A 19383-nucleotide genomic window follows, 5' to 3' on the forward strand; every position below is an offset into this window, starting at 1 on the left:
CTTTCTCTCTTTCTTTCGTTCATTCTCATTCTCTCTCGTTCAATCGATTTCTCTCTTAATCGACTTACTATCACTTTGATAGCAGCTATCTCGTAAAAACGACCTCATCAATGCTGCTCTAATTTCTGATTGCTCAAATAAATGAATACAAACTTTATCTCATTACTAAACAAGAATTTTTATCTTCTAAACTTTTATATTCTGACATTTGCGCGATTCTAAAGAATATATAGGGCCATTTATTTGTCTTGTGCTCAACACAAGAGCAATATTGTGAATATAGAAAAAATGAAAAAAGCTGAAAAAATAAGCAAGAAATAACAGTTACTGAAAAAAAACACACCTTAGTTCGTCTTATCGATCCAAAATCACAGACAGTTATTCTACAAACCCTTTTTTGCGTACTCTGTCGGGTGCGCACCTTAGGGCTGGCACAGCATTTATATTACGTATCAATTAAATTTTTCTCCCGTAATCGACAAAATTCGTTGTAACGATGGAGAAAAATCGAAAGGATGACGATTAAAACAGTTCATTAATCTTTTATCATATTTATAAAGTAATTGATAAAAATGTCTGAAGTTATTTTAATTTATTTTCATTTTCTTTCTTTTTTTGCTTTACTCCATTTGGAGTAGCATAAAGATGCTTTATAACTAATGGGAATTTCATCGGAAAGACTGCATCAGCGGCCTACAACAGCAAGATTAATTAATCTTCTTGAAGTTAGTTATGTTTCAAATATTTCAGTTTATCGCTATATTAATATATATTTATATAATATATATATACGATATTTCACTACCATGTCGATCGGTAGATTTCTTCTTCCATCATAATATTATTTGTTCAACCATCACTTCACATTGCTTTCTTAAATTCATAACATAGTAATGAATTGCAAATCTTGCAAATTATCACTCAGAAAGACTTAGCCAAGCCTCAATAAGGCTTTTCATTTGTAAAAAAAGTTAATTCGTAAGATTAATCTTAAAAATATCGCAATCAACCACCCATACGAAGATTACTGCCAACCAGCTGATTTTGATTTTGCGCAAGTATTTGCATTTGTTGCGTTTGTAACTGAGCAAGTGCCGATGGCGACGCGAAGGCTGGGTACGTTAAAGTTGTATTTAAACTTTCGTTGTGCTCTTCAAGAGAATTCTGCGCGTAATGTAAGACCAAATGCTTCAACGACTCATGAATATTGTATGGCTCAGCAAATCCGAAACCTCGCTCAGTAGCATAAATAATACAATGATTTACTGTACCGTTACACCTAGAAAAAACGATGTACTCAATTAATTTAATTAGCTTCTACATATAATTCTTTTCTAAGTAATTTAACAAATAAGTATTACATTTAACATACTATAGTCTAACTGATAGTATATTTACGACTAATTATTTGTAACTTGCAATAGATCTAAAATTTTCATTCCTAATACTTAATTAATTTGAAAAAAAAATTAAATTACTTACATTATTGACAAAGCATATTGGCCTGTCCTTGACCTTCTCACAAGAAAAGTACCATCAGGTCTTCCAAAAAGAAGCCGATCAGCATCCGACCGCGATCCTTCAAGGTAAAGCCATGTCTTTTCATCAGAATGAACTTCCAAATCAAACTCTTGCAAGTCACCCAACAACAAACTCCCACTGACGGGATTTACATAACCATGATTTGTTATTAATTGATTTATCTTCGACTGCTTCATACCATGATTCTTCAGCCACCTGTGCAAGTGAAATAATAAAAACATTAATTTTACTGTTAAAAGAAAAATAAAATATAAAAAGGAATATTCTTAATTTTTTGATAATGAAGTATATTTGTAAAATTATCTCAAGCAAAAGATATACGCACATAACATGTCTTTCCCTCTGGCGCATTATATGCATTACTTCTGGCTTCAACTTGTGCATTTCACGCTCGAGAGTGCGGTTGTATGCTACTTGCTGCCGTAAGCTATCGTCAAGTTGCTCTCTACTATCTTCTAAAGATTGCAATCGGTTTCGGAGTACTTCAGCATTATCAGTCAATCTGTAAAAAATAAATTATCAGATTAACAATAATGATAATAAAAATTTTATAATACTCAAGTTTAAATATTCCATTTTTTAGGAATAAAAATTAATACAAAAACAATATAATGATATTAATAATTATCTAATCAAATTGAAAATATGGCAAAAATAAATTTATCAATATTTACTTCACCTCTTTTTCAGTGATTGATAGAAGTACAAAAAAGTTTCTATAACTAAAAATGAAGTTTAATCAATGTTTGCTTACGTAGATATTTCATGTGGCTGCGCTTCTTCGTGGAACTTTTCTTGAAGTTTAATTTGATCTTCGAACATTTTGATAGCTTCACAAAAAGCTTCTAATGCTTGACGTTTTAATTGCACTTCATAGGCCGTTTTTTGATATAAATCTGAACATTCTTGAAATTGCTTTATTTGATTCTGCATATCCTTATTGAGTTCAAGGAACTTTTTCACGACGTCTGGCATGTCTTTTGTGGTACTGGCGATTTCATCATCCTAAAAAAAACATTATTTCTATAAAGATTTATGTCTAATAACAGGTTATCTATAATACATGAAAATGTATCATGCGTCAATAATTTATTGAGAGATTAAAAATCTTAATACCTGTTGAAATTTTGAAACAGGATATAACAATTTGATATCTAGTGTTGAATTGTATTGAGCCAACGAACAAGTTCGATAATAATCGACCAAATCGATGACAGAATGGAAGTTGTATGGCTCCGAGAAACCATATTTTCCATTCCGATGACAAATCTTGATGAGTTTATTCGTACCACCTTTGCGTAACGTTAATGTATATTCACCGCCTTTCGAAGAGGCATTTCTGACAAGAAAAGTACCATCAGGAGTATCAACCATCTTTTCATTAACCTCATCACGCGTAATATCACCCCAATACCACTCAGCTTCTTGAAGATTTCGAGGCCTGCAGAAAAAAAAACTCATTTAATTAAGTTTATTGAATAAAGTACATGCATGGCTATTAATTAAAAAGTATTGATTCAACTTTAATTACTATAAGTTTTAGATGGAAATGAGTTAAGTACCTGTGAGACTGGTGATCTTTATTATCAGTACTAATTTGATGATCGTTTGAAATCGAATCATCTTCCACAGCCGAAAATTCAAGGACTGGAAACTGCGGCCTTGAAACTTTACGTGGTGGTAATTGCGGAGCACTTGCAAATTCTGGTAGTCTTTCACCCCAATTACCATGAAGTAATAACAGCTCCATTATTCGAATATGAGCCTCTGTATTGTGTACCACTTGACTGTAATTAATTAAACAATTGTATAAATTTTTCATCTTATACTCGCAAATCAGACAAGATTGATAAAATTCAAATAATATTGATGAATAATAAAAATATTTACATAATGCGTTCCCAAGGAGGCCTGAGAAATATGTGACACACTACTTGCACAAGAATTGTTGGTGGTTCTGTATAGCCACGAGCATGTTGTAATTGACAGATTCTACAAAAGTGAGCCATCAAAAAATGCAACGTACTCCTGTGGTGTTCTGGTAATTCTGAAGCCAATTGATTGAGTCTTGAAGCGCATTGCTCATCATTTCTTATTTCTAAACAAAACATTTTCACAATTGAATCATTGATTTATTTTTAAACAAAATAAATAAAGATTGTAACAATAACGTTAATTATGAATCGAAAATTTTTTTTAATAAAATACATTTGAAATTGATAAAACAAGCTAATTAAAAATTCTTTTTTCATTTATTCAAAAATTTTGTAATTAAAATTTACATACCTGAAGCCTCTAAAAATCTATCGTACCATTGCACTGGAATAACAGGGTCTGGCAATTCACGCAAAAACTTCTTTAAAACACTTGCGATGCAATGAAGACTGTACGGACTTAAGTCTGTATTATAGACGTCTGAAGAGAAAAAAAATAACAATTAAAATTTAAAACTAAGTAATCATGCACTTGAATTATTATTCATTCAAGTTATTCATTTTCTTTAGATTATTTACATAACTTATGTAATTCGTTACCTTGATTGAGTTTCTGACGCAACTCCAAAGTTTGTTCATTAGGTGGACTATTGTGATATACTTTATAAAGATCTATTGAAGAATCAAGATAAGCCCTTTCTTCTAACGCTCTCGTACATCTCTCAACTAGAACTGGTGCTTTTCGAGTTGATATGTCAAATTGCGAACACAAGACAAGGCCAAAAACTGTAATAGAAAAAAGTATGATTAGTCATATTTTGATAAAAAACTAGTAAATTTTATCAAGACAATTTCTATTACATTGATGCTCATAAATTTTAAGAAACTTGAAAGAAAATAGAATAGGAATATTTATTTTATCAAGTGAATTTAGGGAAAATGTGTTCTGACAAGGTAGATTTCATGAGAAATGTAATCTAAATAAGATAAATCTCGCAAAATTTAGTCAATAAACAATATAGAATATACCGGACATGTTGGAATAAATGGGAAAATCAAATGGAAATATGGCTATAAATTACAGAATTTAACGGAAATGCATAAATCAACAGAGTCAGTAGGTATAATTGTGTTTAATACAATAAAAAATTATTGGAGTTTTTAGCAATTTATTTCACTATTTCAAACTTCACTTACTACTCTCATAAATTTAGCTTAGATTCCTCATAAAAATGTATGAAAATGTGTCAAGTATAAAGGGATCTCGATGACCAAAGTATCGGATCACGCATCATCTTTTTTTTATTAACATGTCCGTCAAAATAAAAAAAGATAAAAGAAGATACTAGATGATCGTGTGACCCCGATTTACTCATCATAGCCATGCAGATGTTATAAAGCAAGTTCTGTAAGCGACCTTTTATATACGAATTTTACAACGATATGAAACTCATGGCGCCGCGTGGGACACAACGACTTCAATTGTTGGAAGCATGAATTACGCGACTCATAAAAGCAACACATGGGTATATCTATAATATCTCTACACAGGGAGAGAAGAAAAAATTAATTTCTACAGCTGCGGCACCCACGGCTGTTGCAACGCGACGATTGTCTGCACTCTACTACGTCATTCTTCAAGAATAAAACGAAATAAAAAAAAATTGAACGAAAAAATAAAAAATTAAATTAAATTAAAACGACCAGTGCAATTTGAGTTTCAATTGAGAATAACTCGATGAGTGTTGAATAACGTCTCGTTGTCTTTATTCGTGACTATCGTTAGTAATGTCTGATGAATTTACAAGTCAAAAATACACCTCTACATGAGTCACTGACTTGAATAAAATTAATTAAATAATTCTACATTTAAAAAATAAATAGCTAATGATGTTAGTACGTATTTATTATTTATTAAAAGAAGAAAAAGTACTAAATTATTTTATTTTAATCTAAAAATTTGATAGATTCATTCATATAATCTTAAAATTATACTTTTTAATATTGCTTAAACTTCATTACGTAATCCTATACGTATGAATAAGATACAAGTTTTTTTTTTATTCACTAAATCACTAGTCTCAAGTTGATAAAGTAATCTAATGTTCAAATAACATTTAAGCTTATTAAGTTCATTTTAAAAAAGTTATATTTTAACAACAATGTACTGATAATCTTACAAATATGTTAATTATAAAAAATTCAACTTGTCAATCGGTTGAATGAAAAATTAATGTCAAGTTAATTAAAAAGTATAATTCTACTTCCAATTTCAAAATTATCATTACAAATATTTATAAAATAGTATCAGTTAATGGAACGTTATCAAAGTATATTGGCTACGATATTTGATTGCAATGACTCGTGCAAAAATAACTCTATTCGAAGACCTAGTTCTATATTAATATTTTTCGAATGTCATTGAAATAATTCCTATGATTAGTTGTCAGCGATTAATATTTATAGATAAAAATTTAATAAAGATCGGTCAACTTCACGGTCAATAATCATAACTTCTCAATTATAATTAAAGTATAAGATCTGACCTAGCAATAACATATTTGAAGGGTTAATCACAATTGATACAAGTGTAAGATGTAATCCTTCATTAACCACGATAAAAACCACGCATATAAAACAGTATCTCTCAGTTAACCATAGACTTGGTTATTATAGTGCTCGAAGATCTTACACACAATTTCCGGTGTTCTGCCACTAAGTTATCAGTAATTTATTCTTCCTAAAAGCTATCAGAGAGACAAATACTGCGTAAATAATTGTTATTCATGCCTCTTGAGTCTTCTGAAAGCTGCTGTCATGATTAGAATTCTTCAAGTAAAAATATGTTTTGTTTTATTCGTGAGTGTATGTCATAATAGAATCGCTAAACATTGCACGTGGTACAGAGATGATACGAGTCTGCGCGTTCACGCATTAATTTTCACCGAGTGGCGCCAGACCTTAGACCCGTAACATTACTATATACCCGGTTCATCACCTCTATTTATCGTCTTCCTTGGTCGTAATTTAATTTACGAACGATTGTTAAGAAAGAGCCACGCCATTTATTTGAATTATCGGTAGCTAGAGGAGAAGCTAAGCGTAGGTGAATGCATAGACCGATGTAGGTTTATGCTATTAAATTATTAGACTGTTTCAAAAGTCATTGCAAATTATTATGGCAATAATTTTAATTTAATATTTTGCTTGCTTATATTTTAATCTGTACTTCTAACTGTTGAGTCGTTGAATAAATATTCTGAACAATAAGGTTTATCGAAGATAAATTGATGCATTTTTATCCATATATAATGTAACGGTTATATTCGAGTTAGTTTATAAATTTGAATTTTCTTTTTTTAACTCGATTTCATGAGACAGAGTGTATGCTGAATGGAAAGGATTAGAAATATATCTTATGAATCAGACTTTAAGTGTCATCATGTTCAATATCTGACACATTTTTACTGTAATTTTTTACTAAACAATCATTGATAGAAACAATTTTATCAGCAATAAAAATCATAATACTTAAATATTTATCAGTTAAATATACTCGAAATTATAATTCAGATTAAAATTATCAACACAATAAACTATGAGAATATCTAGTTCACATAAATTATTTTAAAAATAGAAAAATTTCAGACTAACTTGATAAATTTCACATGAAAGTGATAAAAGTTTCTGTATGATAAATTTTTTAACGGTAAAAATATTTTTGGAAATAGTAAAAAGAAACTAGAAAAAAAAATGCAAAGTTAATTATCGATGATAAAAAATTGTTATAATATTTTTAGCAATTGATGTTGGAGAAATAAAAGTAATTATTTGATTATTTTAGAGGGATACTTGAAAATTACATATATAGATGTCTGATGAAAAATCCTTGTCACTTGAGTGTCTCAGAATATCAAGGTGAGTATCTCAAAGAAATAAAGTGATATAAATAATCAAGTTAAGCCGTAAGGTTTTAGTCCAATAGTGGGAGAGGAAAAAAGAAGGAAGCAGGAGAGATATAAAAACTTGGCGCACCTGAAGCCAATCGGTTAGCACGGCTCTCTTGGTCAGATGGTATGCAAGCCGTGGGCAAACCCGTTGCTGAGCACGTTCTGTGGGCGACCAAACCACAATCTGAAAGAAAAAAAAAATAAAATCAAGCAATGTCGAGGTTCGTCATACAGCGAAAAATAGTAGAATGATTGGATCCTTTATGAATAATTCTTTTTTTGATTGAAATGAATGAAAATAAACATACCTTGGCAAAGAAATCCTTGATGCAAAAGACCCCTGAGATATTTGTGGCACTTGTCACATTTTTCTAATACACTAAAGCTGTGTGGCACGAGATTGTGCTGGTTAGCTGCATTGTTGGTAGCAAGAACAACCGCAGAATCACCACCATTACCTGGTGCTTCATTGCTGCTGGTCAGCTGGGATTTAATAGTATTTTCTGTGGCAGATAATGCTGGCAATGAGGACGATCGACAGAGTTCCTCGATGCATACCAGTATATTCTTCTGATGGAACTCATCTTTTATTCCCATATTCTGTACAAAGAAGGATTACGATTAAAAAATATGATTAAAAGTTAATTAAATAAATTTTCATGTATGACAAGCATTCGTGGTCAACGAAACGTGACATTTGCTACCGCGCTCATAAGCGAAAACCAAGTCACGGTGAGCGCTGAGAGAAAAGCTAGGTGGCCAATAGAGATTGCGAGAACAAGATGAAGAGAAGAAAAAGAAGGTGGGAGTACTTGAAGAACACGGTGGGGAATAGGAGAGGCTGTTTCTACGCATAGAAAGGACACGAGTGGAGCATAATTTACGAGTCGATTAGTATGTTAATAGGAATTAATGCTAATGAAAAATCTCTGGCGCCTTGCATTTTTGTCGCGTCAATTTTTTTCCTGGGTTTCGTTGTTGTCGTGATGAATAGAAGAGAACTACGTCGTCTTGAAGATGTTGGCTAACGACCGTTTTACCAATCGGCTCTTTTCTTTTATATATATATATATATATCTCAATCGTCTTTCTTCCTCACTCCATCTTCTTCTATTCGCTTGTACAAAGACTAACGCCAGGATAACGGTGCGGGTCGACTGGGTATCCAACTGATCGTAAAACTAAGCTAATAACGATCTACAGGGCCACTTACTGCTTTTATCGGTCGACCTTTTGCTTCGTGAGTCTCACATACTCCAAGGGTGACTTTCACCCTCTAGAATTTTTCTCTAACGTGGGAAATAAAAAGCAGACAAAGAAAAAGACACGATCAAGAGAGATCTGATGACGACGATGAGGATGATGATGATAGTAGTGGTGGTGGCGGTGGTGATGTAGATGAAAAAGGATCAGGAAGAAAAAAACAAGAACAGATGTACATGATATTTTTGAGATAACTCGTTCTTCCTTCCTTACCATCAACTTTTCTCGATCTAAGTGAACTAGATCGGCGCCTTTGATGTCCTTAGACTTGAAGACGTCTGCATAGCGGTAAAGATTCAGTGCCGACATCCACTCGACGACATTCAAGGATGTCCATTCACTGACGGGCTGCAATTAAATACAAAGAAGAATAATTATTATTGTTATTATTATAGTTTTAATCATCATTATCAAATAATTAGAGATTGTATTAAAATCAAGATATCATTTATGGAATGAACAAAATGAAATGATGATAAATGAAATTATAGAACAATAGGCCTCCAGAGTAGTACATAGTCAATCAACTTAATAAGCCGCGTAGAATCGATTAGTTTATCCAAGATTTCTTGGAAGCCTTGACTCGTTAAGCTGTCATTCTTGGTGCAACTGGGCGTTACGCACGTGATTTTCAACCGCGAAGCAATGGAACAAAAAGCGACAGCAACTGATCACACTGATTTATTCTGGTTGAAGTAAACTGCCAGGGGTAGCTGTTGTTACGTCCTTCCAGGAATAAAGAAGATAAAGGAAAAGAGATTTATATCATGACAACGCAACCAGCTAAAACTATTGCCCCAATCACTTTTGGTGGTAAACACTATTTTAGGCTTTTAGATATTTTTGCTTTATAGTATAAATCTTATTTTTATACTTTTTAGGAAAAAAAAGCTTAATGGACTATTTCCTACCATTGTTCAATTTTTTTTTTTCAGTTCAAGACAGAGCAAGAAAAAAAATATACTTATTGAGAATGAAAAATGATGATTTTTAATATAACAGTAGTGATTAAAAAATTTCTTTTTCTAATTTATTTCTTTGATAAAAATATATTTACTCAATTTTATCTTCTCTGAATCGAGGAAATAAGGTTAATGAAAGTAATTAGTTACGTACATGCAATCATTATTATTTATAAAATTGCATTATAATTAAACTTTTTTTTTTACTATTAAAAAAAATAATAAAATTGTTTAAATACTGATGTGAAGAGACAGATATTATCGTGTTTTATGTAAAACATGATTTTGAAAAAGAAAGTTTTTAAATACTAAATTCCTTAAAGTGAATAACACAGTTTAAAATAATAATGAGAAATATAGATGATTGGCATATTAATCAAGAGAACATTTGCGTTCATGATCTTGAATATATCATCAAGATAAATTGGAATTGATTTCTATGTGAATTTAACATTAGGAAACGGATTAAACTAACAATGAATATCTTCACGAGATTGGGTTCGATGAGATAACAATTACGATAGTAACAGAGCAATGCTCTTTAATCTTAACCCTTATTTAAATTTGGTACATTGCCAGAGAGCCACGGATGATGGATTTAAGGTCGGTGAGACACGGGATACTGCCAACTGGCACTGGCGATGAAGAGTTAACGAGCACGAGTTTGAAGTAAAGGGGAATAAAGGGAAAGAGAGGAAGGATAAACTGCACACAGGGTTATATATTTTTTCAAATAGCATCTGTGCGCAATCGCCCTCTATATACTACCCCCGCCTCCCAGTCATCTCTTCTACATCTCCTCCATCTTCTTCTCTTTCTTATTCTTCATCTACTTCATTTCTTTTTTTGTCTCTGACTTTTTCTTCTCCATTACTCGTCCACGAACGATCTGAACGGGTTATCAGTCGATTCAATTCTACTTCAGTTTCAAACTATACTGTACATCTCGTTGGATTGTAAAAAGAAAAAAATGAAATAAAAAGATAAAGACAAAGCAGTAGCGCAACATCAAACTCATACTTTTCATCTCGCTTTCTTTTTATTTTCTCTGTCCCTGGAGTAACCTCAAACACAACGGCCATAATGACACCACTCATCCAAGTAGGAACGACAGATAAAACAATCATGAAGAGATCTCGCGGTATAGCTTTCATAAAAATGTATATAGATATATACATGATTCACCATTGCTAGGGAAGATTGATTCAATTCCATGAAAAATGAACTTTCGATAATGAATACCTTCTTCAAATTTCTACCTAAAAAGCTTCATATATAACATGGAGGTATTTTCATTGATATACTAGAGCAACATAATAAGAAATTAAATAGACTCTGTGATGATAATTGAATGGTTCAAGAACTATATCAAGTTAATAGAATCATATCCTGGTGCTGACGTGGCATTACTTATGTTAGTAAATAATGTTAATGTCAAACTAAAAAGAGTTACATAAATGAAAACTGAACTTGAAGTTCAGATCATCTTGGAAGCTCATAAAATATTACTTCAGACACTTTAGTAAAGTTTCTTAATAAATTCAACTTTTATTTTCATTTTTTATCTTTAAACTTTGACTTGAAAAACTATATTTGATTAATGCCAGTTTTTGTTTTTTTGTAGATATTTTACTAACGCAAATAGAGTTACTGTAATTAATCTTAATGAGATTTTTTGAGTTTTTTAAAGGCATGGAATATTGAATGATAAAAAACCTTGAATAAAAATGATTACATAGGCTAACATAAAAACAGTTGAAGGAAGCTGCTAGAAAGAACAGTGTAAAGAGATTGAGCAACTTGAGAAAAAGCGTGATAGCTTCATCGACTATCAAGCAAGACAAAGAAGTAAAAAAAAATCCAATAGAAAGATAGATAAGGAGAAAATTTTATTTAAATTGCAAAGTAAATTATATGAGAGTGCAGATATATATCAAAACTGTTGAAGAATTGACCAATGGTTGTCAGAAATAATGGAAATGGAGATATAAAACTGAGAAAAATCTTGAAAAGATAGGGAAAAAAAAAGTTGTAACTTAAGCCAAAATTGGATAAAATTCTGAACAAGATGGAATTTATGTGGATATTTGAAATCACTTGTCGTTAGCTTCATTATTTAACAAAATCTACAGTTACATAAATTTTCAAAGAATTTGCTGGAATCTTCATTAGTTATTTTGTCAAAAAAGAGAAACACTGCAAAAGACTTGAAATGATTAGGATGATAAGTAGTTTCTGCAAAATACGTTTAAAAGTAATTCACAAAAAAATCATTTACAAGTGTTGAGAACACCGTTTTTTAGTAGAGCTTATATTAGTTTAACTAGAGGAATGGCTTTACATTAGTTACGTAAATTACGAAAAAGTATTCAACGTTAAAGATAAGAGATCGGTAAAATTATTAGAAAAAGTAGGTCTAGATAACAGAGATATACTATTGTCTTAAATCATAACAAACATATTATACCAAAAGTCAACTATGGAATAAAAGGTGTTAGAAAGTCATTTATAATAAAAGTATCTACTAATTTTATTAAACTATTTCGTGCACATAAATACTTAAAAATTTTATATTCACATTACTATTTATTCGACATGTAAAACTTTGCATTAATCAATCGCTTCATGAAGACGCTGATTATATATTTACTGATTTAATTGTCATAATCATTTTACTAACATAAAATAATTATAACTATAGCAATTATAATTATATTGACATTAAAAACTAATCATATTAACCTACATTTTCATTTATAAGAATGATAATATTTAATTTATCTTGTAATACATACATTTAATTTTAGTTTTATTTGAATAACTCACTTTGATGAATTAGTATATAATTATTATTATTTATTTAATCCCATATTTCATAGATTAAAATCAATGATATTTTGATAGACAATAGAATTGATACATTATGAGAATAAGTTTATTTTAAATAAAGATAAAAAAGAATAACTTCCCACTGGGAAGCTAAGAATACATGAATGAAATAATCAAAAATATTAGCTTTGATCTAGACACCATTCTTTTTTAGTAAAAAATAATTTGAAAACCTTGATCAGGCTGCTGTTACATTACTCTCTAGGGTACATATTGTTTGCAAGATAATGGTTTTCTGTATGAACAAATACTCTCAAGATGGAAAATGCTTATCGTTAGAAATCCCTAACCGACACTGACATAACACACTTGACTACCAAAGAAAATTGAACGAGTCAATCAATACAAAAATACCTTAGAGGTTGACTGAACAACCAATGGAACATGACATAAGAGATTAGAGTCAGAAAGACCATAAACTCTGTAATATTTCATATAAATTAAGACTACTTTTTTCATCTAATTACAAGTGTAACCTAAAGCTAAAAGTACAGATGTTAGAACATAGGATATTTTGTCAACATGTCATGTACAAAGGATAATAAATATTACTGCATGTTTTAACTTGGATAAAAAAAAAATAAGTAGCATGAAACATCCAGACATAGCAGGAAGAGAAAGACATCTTGACGAAAGAATTTGCAGAAGTGATATAGAGTGAATACCAAAATTTTATTTAGAAATACGATATTTAAAATTGAGATTATTTATAATTAATAAAAATGATTAATTTTTATTGTAATAGGTACTGAAGTGGTAATGAGAAGACGATGAAGATGACAATCTTGGACGAAAAATAAATTTCATGCCCCATTAGTTTTTATTATAGAACGAAAGCCAATTTTTATTTTATTCAAAATCTTAAGAAAATTTATTGAAGTGAGAGAAAGATTTTGATTTTTATTTTCTTTAAAACTATATGAAATTTTAGAAGGAATTTACGATTAATAAGAAAGAAAATAAATTTCTTCCACAAAAACTCTGAAGTTAGGCAGAATTTCTAATTTAAAAGTAGGTTAAATTATCTGAAATATTTTCAAAAGTTATTTTACCAGTACCATCTCTCTGTTACTATATTTATTTTTATTTTCTCCAGCAAATGGATGGTTTAAAAAAAAACCAAACTGCTGTTTTTTTTTCTTCATAAAAGTTAAAATTGTTATTACATAAATTGTATGATTATATCATGACTTTTAACAGAAAGTAATAAAAGAAAAATAATCGATTAAAATGAGAACCGCAAATTAAAGATGAACATCAAACTTTCATTTATAGACTTAATAGTAAGATGCTAGAGAAAAAAGAAGAGTTTAAAAGAGGAAATTCAGTCAAGCCTCAATCAAAATCAATGCAATTAGTTGATGAGTCGTTGTTGGCAGGCGTGTCCTTCAAGAGAAGATCCACCTTTATCATGATTTCTTCTGGACTATCTACTGTACTCTTAAGCACCAGTATCTATTTCTAACTAAATTAACTACAAATTACGTAGATGCAGAAGAAAAAAATTTCTTAAAAAGAAAATAATATTCATTAATGAAAAAATCATTTCATCTAAAAGATACAGTAAAGTACACAAATCAATATTACCATTCAATTATCATCACTTTATTGTTAAAAAATATCTCTTCCAAGTGAGAAGTGATTCAATAAATAAACGCAAATCAGAGAAAAAATATTCATAAGTTTTTTGCTATTGAAATGATTAAAAATAAATAATTAACTAAAAATATGAATATATTCAAAATAATTTACTTTTCTCTTAAAAAAAATTACTAGTTTTTTATGATATTTTTTTAGACACTTTTTTCAATTGAATTTAGTCAGAGAATTGATATTATAAAGAAGATAAATGTTAATAACGATAGAATTTATGGAAGCCTGACGAAGGAATATTAGAAATGCTAATTGGCAAATAATAAAAATACCATCAAGTTACCACCTCTTCATTTGTTCACACCAGTACATAATTGTAACTCTCATTTAATAGAATAAATAACAAGCAGGAATCACTTGAGCTCCTACACCTATTTAAAATTCATCAGCATCTATTGTTATCCTACTCAATAATTTTGATATATATTTTACAAGAGATCATAATTGCCAATATTCTTCATAGGTAGTTTATAAAATAAATACGTATTTGTGCCAACAACCACTATCTTTTTTCCTTTTAAATGAAACTCTTGCAAAGCCGACATCTGAAAACACATAAGCTGATGTCAATTGGACCTAAATCATCGACTTTAACGAGAATACTACCAGTTTTACGACTTTCTAGGGCTGCTCATAAAGTTCTGAATAAAAAAAGTAAATATACAGGCATATTCGAAATGATTTCATCGGCAATAAATGTTTATTATAATTTAATAATTTATTCTAGAATAACTTCTATAAGTATATAAATTTTCGAATCAAAAGACTCACTTATCCCCTTTCTTATTATTACAAGCTCAATATTTCATCTGATTAAGACAATGAAAAATGAACTTTTTTTTAAAAAATTATTATAACAAAATAATATTAATAATCTTTGATAAGCGATTATAGATAATTCATTATTTATAGAATCAAATACTAAATAAAAAGTATATTGTGAGAAATTTATAAATGATGATGAATAAACGCGATAGGAAAAGGAGTTGAGGGGACAATGAAAAGCTTCAAGTATAAGTTAATATAATGTATATACCTTGCGTTTGAATTCTATATCTCTCCCTCTGTTTCCAATCTCAATTTCATTTCGTAACGATCGCTGGCTATTTTCTGATTCAACGAACTAAGTCGTAAAAAGTAAATGTCAACGCACTTCTCCCTAGTCCCAAAACTACTGTACATAGTTACTTATATAGCTTTATATTATAGTCGTTGATTACTGCTGATACTCTGGCTTTGTGTGGTCTACATCACATAAGCTGAGTAAATAAATAGGTAGGTACTTGAAAAGACTTGAAGATAAAAATACATGTAGACCGGGTGTAAATCAGTATTGTATGGTTTCTATCAAATATTGTATATCAGTTCACCTATCAGATAGCTTTTGTTTTTGTTTGAGAAAACTCTGATATCATTTTCTTCCATATTTAAAATATTTTCTGACAAGTTATAAGATTAGAAGCATGATTTGTACAAATTCCAATAAATATTTAATCCAAAGTTCTTTTCATAATATTTACAGTGGAAAAAAAGATTATTTTTTGTAGTATATTTGAAATTGAATGATAATTTTAAGTAAAAGGAAAATATATATATATATATTAATTATGTAAGAGCACAAATAGTTGGGTAATTTAAATTTAAATGTCTATTTTAAATTTGAAAGCTTTTGTTTCTATCTAAAAAAGCTTTATACATGTACTATAAGTTGGTTAATGCATTAACTCTCTGGCACAGCAGTTGATAACACCAAGCTATCTCTGTATGATTTCAAATGACATTGCCAGTGCAATATGGCATCGTAAAGTATATATGTACTTGTGAGTGTAGATGATTAAGTCATACCGGAGTCATATTAAAGTTAAGTAAATTGAGAAAATGAGTACATATCAGAAGTTAAACGGAATTATTATTTTGTATGTGAGCCAGTGTAAATGACATGAAGGAGTTTGATTGTAATAATAATATTTGTCATTGTCTAAAAATGGATATATAGTTCTTAAGAGCTGAAAGAGTGGCCTTGATGAAGCTAAGCAGTTCATTGCTCGCGAAACATGGCACACCCCAATCGGTTATCGAGGTCTACACAATTGGATAACCTCAGAATTAGTGTATCAATCAAGCAATGATAAAAAAGAAGAATGCAAGAGAAAGAATAAAGTACATAGTAAGTGGGATTTAAGTTGAGTGTGATAATGATAAAATGAAAATTGATGATAGAATCAAGAAATGGTAATGATTAATGAAAAATCAATAAAAGCTTACCTTATCCTTGTCAAAGACTTGTCCAGGCAGTGCATGACCCTTGGCTCCCCACTGACACAAGTGTTGGCTGCTAAACTCTTTACACACGATGTGGAAACAGGCGTGACACTCTACAGGACACACAGATCCACACATACAACAACAAAGACTTGAATATGAGTTTATACGTTGGTGATAAGGGATTTGAAGTTTAGCGGCATTATCGAGGCCGTTTCTCGTAGCGATACCGTTTTGACTCTTGCAATTGATGGCCCGGGATAGCTCATCTCGGGGAGCGTTACTCCCTTTGACCTTGAGAACCTGACCAGAATCAACGGGGACCTCGATGAGCCTGTCGACCTTGTCGACGTTCGCTGGCTCATTGTTGCTAACGCGCCGCGCTGTGGTACACCAACACATATGCTGGTGAAAAGAAAGCGGTCGTGCACATAATACACGTTGGCTATTGTCTCCATTACAATCAACATTGCTGTCACTATCGGAGGAGGAATTAGATGAGGTACACTCTGATGAATTGAGCCGCAACTGGAGATCAGCCAGTTGTGACTTTGGTTGTAGTAAATTCTGATTAGCCAGAGCATTTAAAAGAACAGTATCAAGAAGTTTGTCATTAAAAAAACGTTGCTGTTGTTGCTTGCCGTTGGTTTGGTTGAACGAGGAAGTGGGTGGTGAATTGTTGGATGATAGAACGGGTGACATGCAACCAGTTGACGAGTCACTCATTTGATTTTGAATTGTCAAACAACGATGAATGCTTGTGGCGCCGCCTCGCGACCTCAACGGACGCTCGATGTCGTTTCCATGCGGCGACGGGTCCGGGTGTTGCGCGTTGGAGGACAGGGACGATTGGCCGGTCTCGTTGCCGGGTGATGAAGCGCATGGCAAGTTTTCGCACGTGCTCGATAAATTTGCTGAAAGATCCGATGTCACTATATCGGATGAGGAGCAGTATGTAACGTTGTTGGAGTTATTCGTGTGTTGCCAACTGGGATTATTATTGAAGCCAAAGCTCCGTGACTGGTTGTGATCGGGTAGTCCAAGAACCACACCGGTTACTACATTATTCGATGAAGTCGTGGTAGTTGTCACGAGCGTTGGTGCCGAGGACATCGGCCCAGTGTTCGTGGTCGCTGACGTGACACCGTTATTGGAATTGTTGGATCCTTTTCGAAGCATATAATTATCCGCATCTACTGCTAACATCCTTGACATAGCCGGTGATGATTTTGTCTTAGATTCATGCTCTTCTTTTTTAGGTGAATTATTGTGTTGGTCTTTAAACTCCGATATTATTGACCTGGTGCTGCTGTCTTTGTTATCTTCATCAAGTGTATCCGACTCAGGTGGACGCCGATATTCTTGGCGTATCCTCCCGGTGCTGGTGAATATTATTGACTGCACTTGGGCAGCTGTAGGCGAATTCGCCGCCTGCTTCATTACTAACCACGTCAACCGAACTGGTCATTAGACAATCTATTAGGTTTTACAACGGTCGACACTACGTTGACCACCTCCTAGTAAGTCTTGCGCCTCGCTCTGACAGTTTAGCTCCATTGTCATTACTCAGCACACTATCTGTGTCAATAAATTATGTCACGTATTCAGGTGTTTCACCAGAAGCTCAATAGTGATTTCCAGATGTACATTCGACACTCGATCAAATTATTTGACGATGTAAAAAAATTTCACTTTTTCTGATCTTTTCGTGATATACAAAAAAATCATCCACTCTATCTTTCTCTCTCACAATTTCTACTCCATTCTCTCTGTCGTTTTTTTCCTATACAACGTAAAATGTTTTTTTCTGAGATATTCTTCGTTCTCGATTGCTATTTACATTAACGAAAGAACCTCTTGAGTGTGTGTCCTTGCGTAAATTCGGTTTTTTTCAGGCTCATGCTTCCCACAACGCGACCAATGTGAACTCGAGTTTCACGAAGCTGAACGAAACCGGTTTTGAAAAGGCGGGTACGTACAATTCTTCGGCGCAGTATTCCATAGAGGCTAGCAAGGAACGGTCTTGATCAAGATGATATGCGAGAAGACTCTTTTGCGTCCGAGGCACACAGTAAAAGAATTGCACTATTTTGACAAAAACTCTATTTTGAACAAAAAATATTTTATAAACTTTTTTATTTTCACTAAACTGTTATCATCCAACTTGCACTTTACTTTCCATTGAACTGTATATCTTCAAAATTTCATCTCCAATAGCAGTGATATTTTTCGTTACTTGGATCAATTAAAACATTCGATTCAGTGTTGGCTATCACCCTGATTTCATGCTCTATGCGGAAACCCAATGATTTTAGCGGCCTCGTGTTTTTGAAGGTCATTACTGTAAGCCCACTAAAGCAGCTAGTCTCTCTTCCCACTTTGATTTTTTTTTCTTCTTCTTTTTTATTCCTTCTCTCTTTGCTTTTGTCTCTTTCTTTCTTACTTCTTCAACAAAATTCACAAGCAAGTCTTTATGTCGCAATAGTTCTCGGCGAAACCGTCTCGTCCGCCACGAGTCAAAAGACAGAGATAGTCAATATCAGAGAGCAAAAAAAAAAATGCTAGAAGTTCGCCAACTCGACTCGAACACTGACACCGTGATCATTAAGTTGATCAAGAGTTTTTTTTTCTTTTTAGTGTCACGGTGAAATTGCAACTGGACTTGAAGATACTTATTTAACACAGTATATCACTTGATGAAAAATTGCAGAAGTTTATTAATATAAATAAAAGTTGACCATGTATTTACTTTTTCCTCCAATAATTTAATTAAACTTTTAGTGGTGTAACAATTAGTATGTTGAAGTTAATTTATAATTAATTATATTTAACTTCTTGGAGGTTTTTTCTTCTTTTATTCACGAAACAATAAAATTGTAAATAATTATTAATTCTTTTTGTCTGGTTGTCACCCCGAGTACGTGGACT

At 31.8% G+C, this 19383-nt stretch overlaps 1 protein-coding gene across 4 annotated transcripts in view; it reads right to left on the minus strand.

The window, feature by feature from the left end:
• Positions 1 to 439: 439 nt before the first annotated feature.
• Positions 440 to 19383, minus strand: part of Pi3K21B (phosphatidylinositol 3-kinase regulatory subunit alpha) — a 34324-nt gene continuing 15380 nt past the window's right edge. For 3 of the 4 annotated variants that reach the window (XM_035088855.1, XM_035088854.1, XM_035088853.1), the window contains 13 exons: positions 16459 to 16568; positions 8903 to 9037; positions 7735 to 8026; positions 7512 to 7610; positions 4077 to 4262; positions 3829 to 3957; positions 3433 to 3640; positions 3105 to 3329; positions 2659 to 2983; positions 2297 to 2547; positions 1868 to 2044; positions 1483 to 1737; positions 440 to 1279 (listed from right to left, as the gene is read on the minus strand). In XM_035088855.1, coding sequence (XP_034944746.1) covers positions 1006 to 1279; positions 1483 to 1737; positions 1868 to 2044; positions 2297 to 2547; positions 2659 to 2983; positions 3105 to 3329; positions 3433 to 3640; positions 3829 to 3957; positions 4077 to 4262; positions 7512 to 7610; positions 7735 to 8026; positions 8903 to 9037; positions 16459 to 16568 — 2666 coding nt within the window. In that variant the 3' untranslated portion in view covers positions 440 to 1005. Of the gene's footprint in view, positions 1280 to 1482; positions 1738 to 1867; positions 2045 to 2296; positions 2548 to 2658; positions 2984 to 3104; positions 3330 to 3432; positions 3641 to 3828; positions 3958 to 4076; positions 4263 to 7511; positions 7611 to 7734; positions 8027 to 8902; positions 9038 to 16458; positions 18235 to 19383 lie in introns of those variants that run through there. The other variant, XM_035088852.1, reaches the window with a different exon arrangement.

Source organism: Chelonus insularis, unplaced genomic scaffold (assembly GCF_013357705.1).
Source record: "Chelonus insularis isolate UGA/USDA-ARS -01 unplaced genomic scaffold, ASM1335770v1 contig_568_pilon, whole genome shotgun sequence".
Taxonomy (NCBI): domain Eukaryota; kingdom Metazoa; phylum Arthropoda; class Insecta; order Hymenoptera; family Braconidae; genus Chelonus; species Chelonus insularis.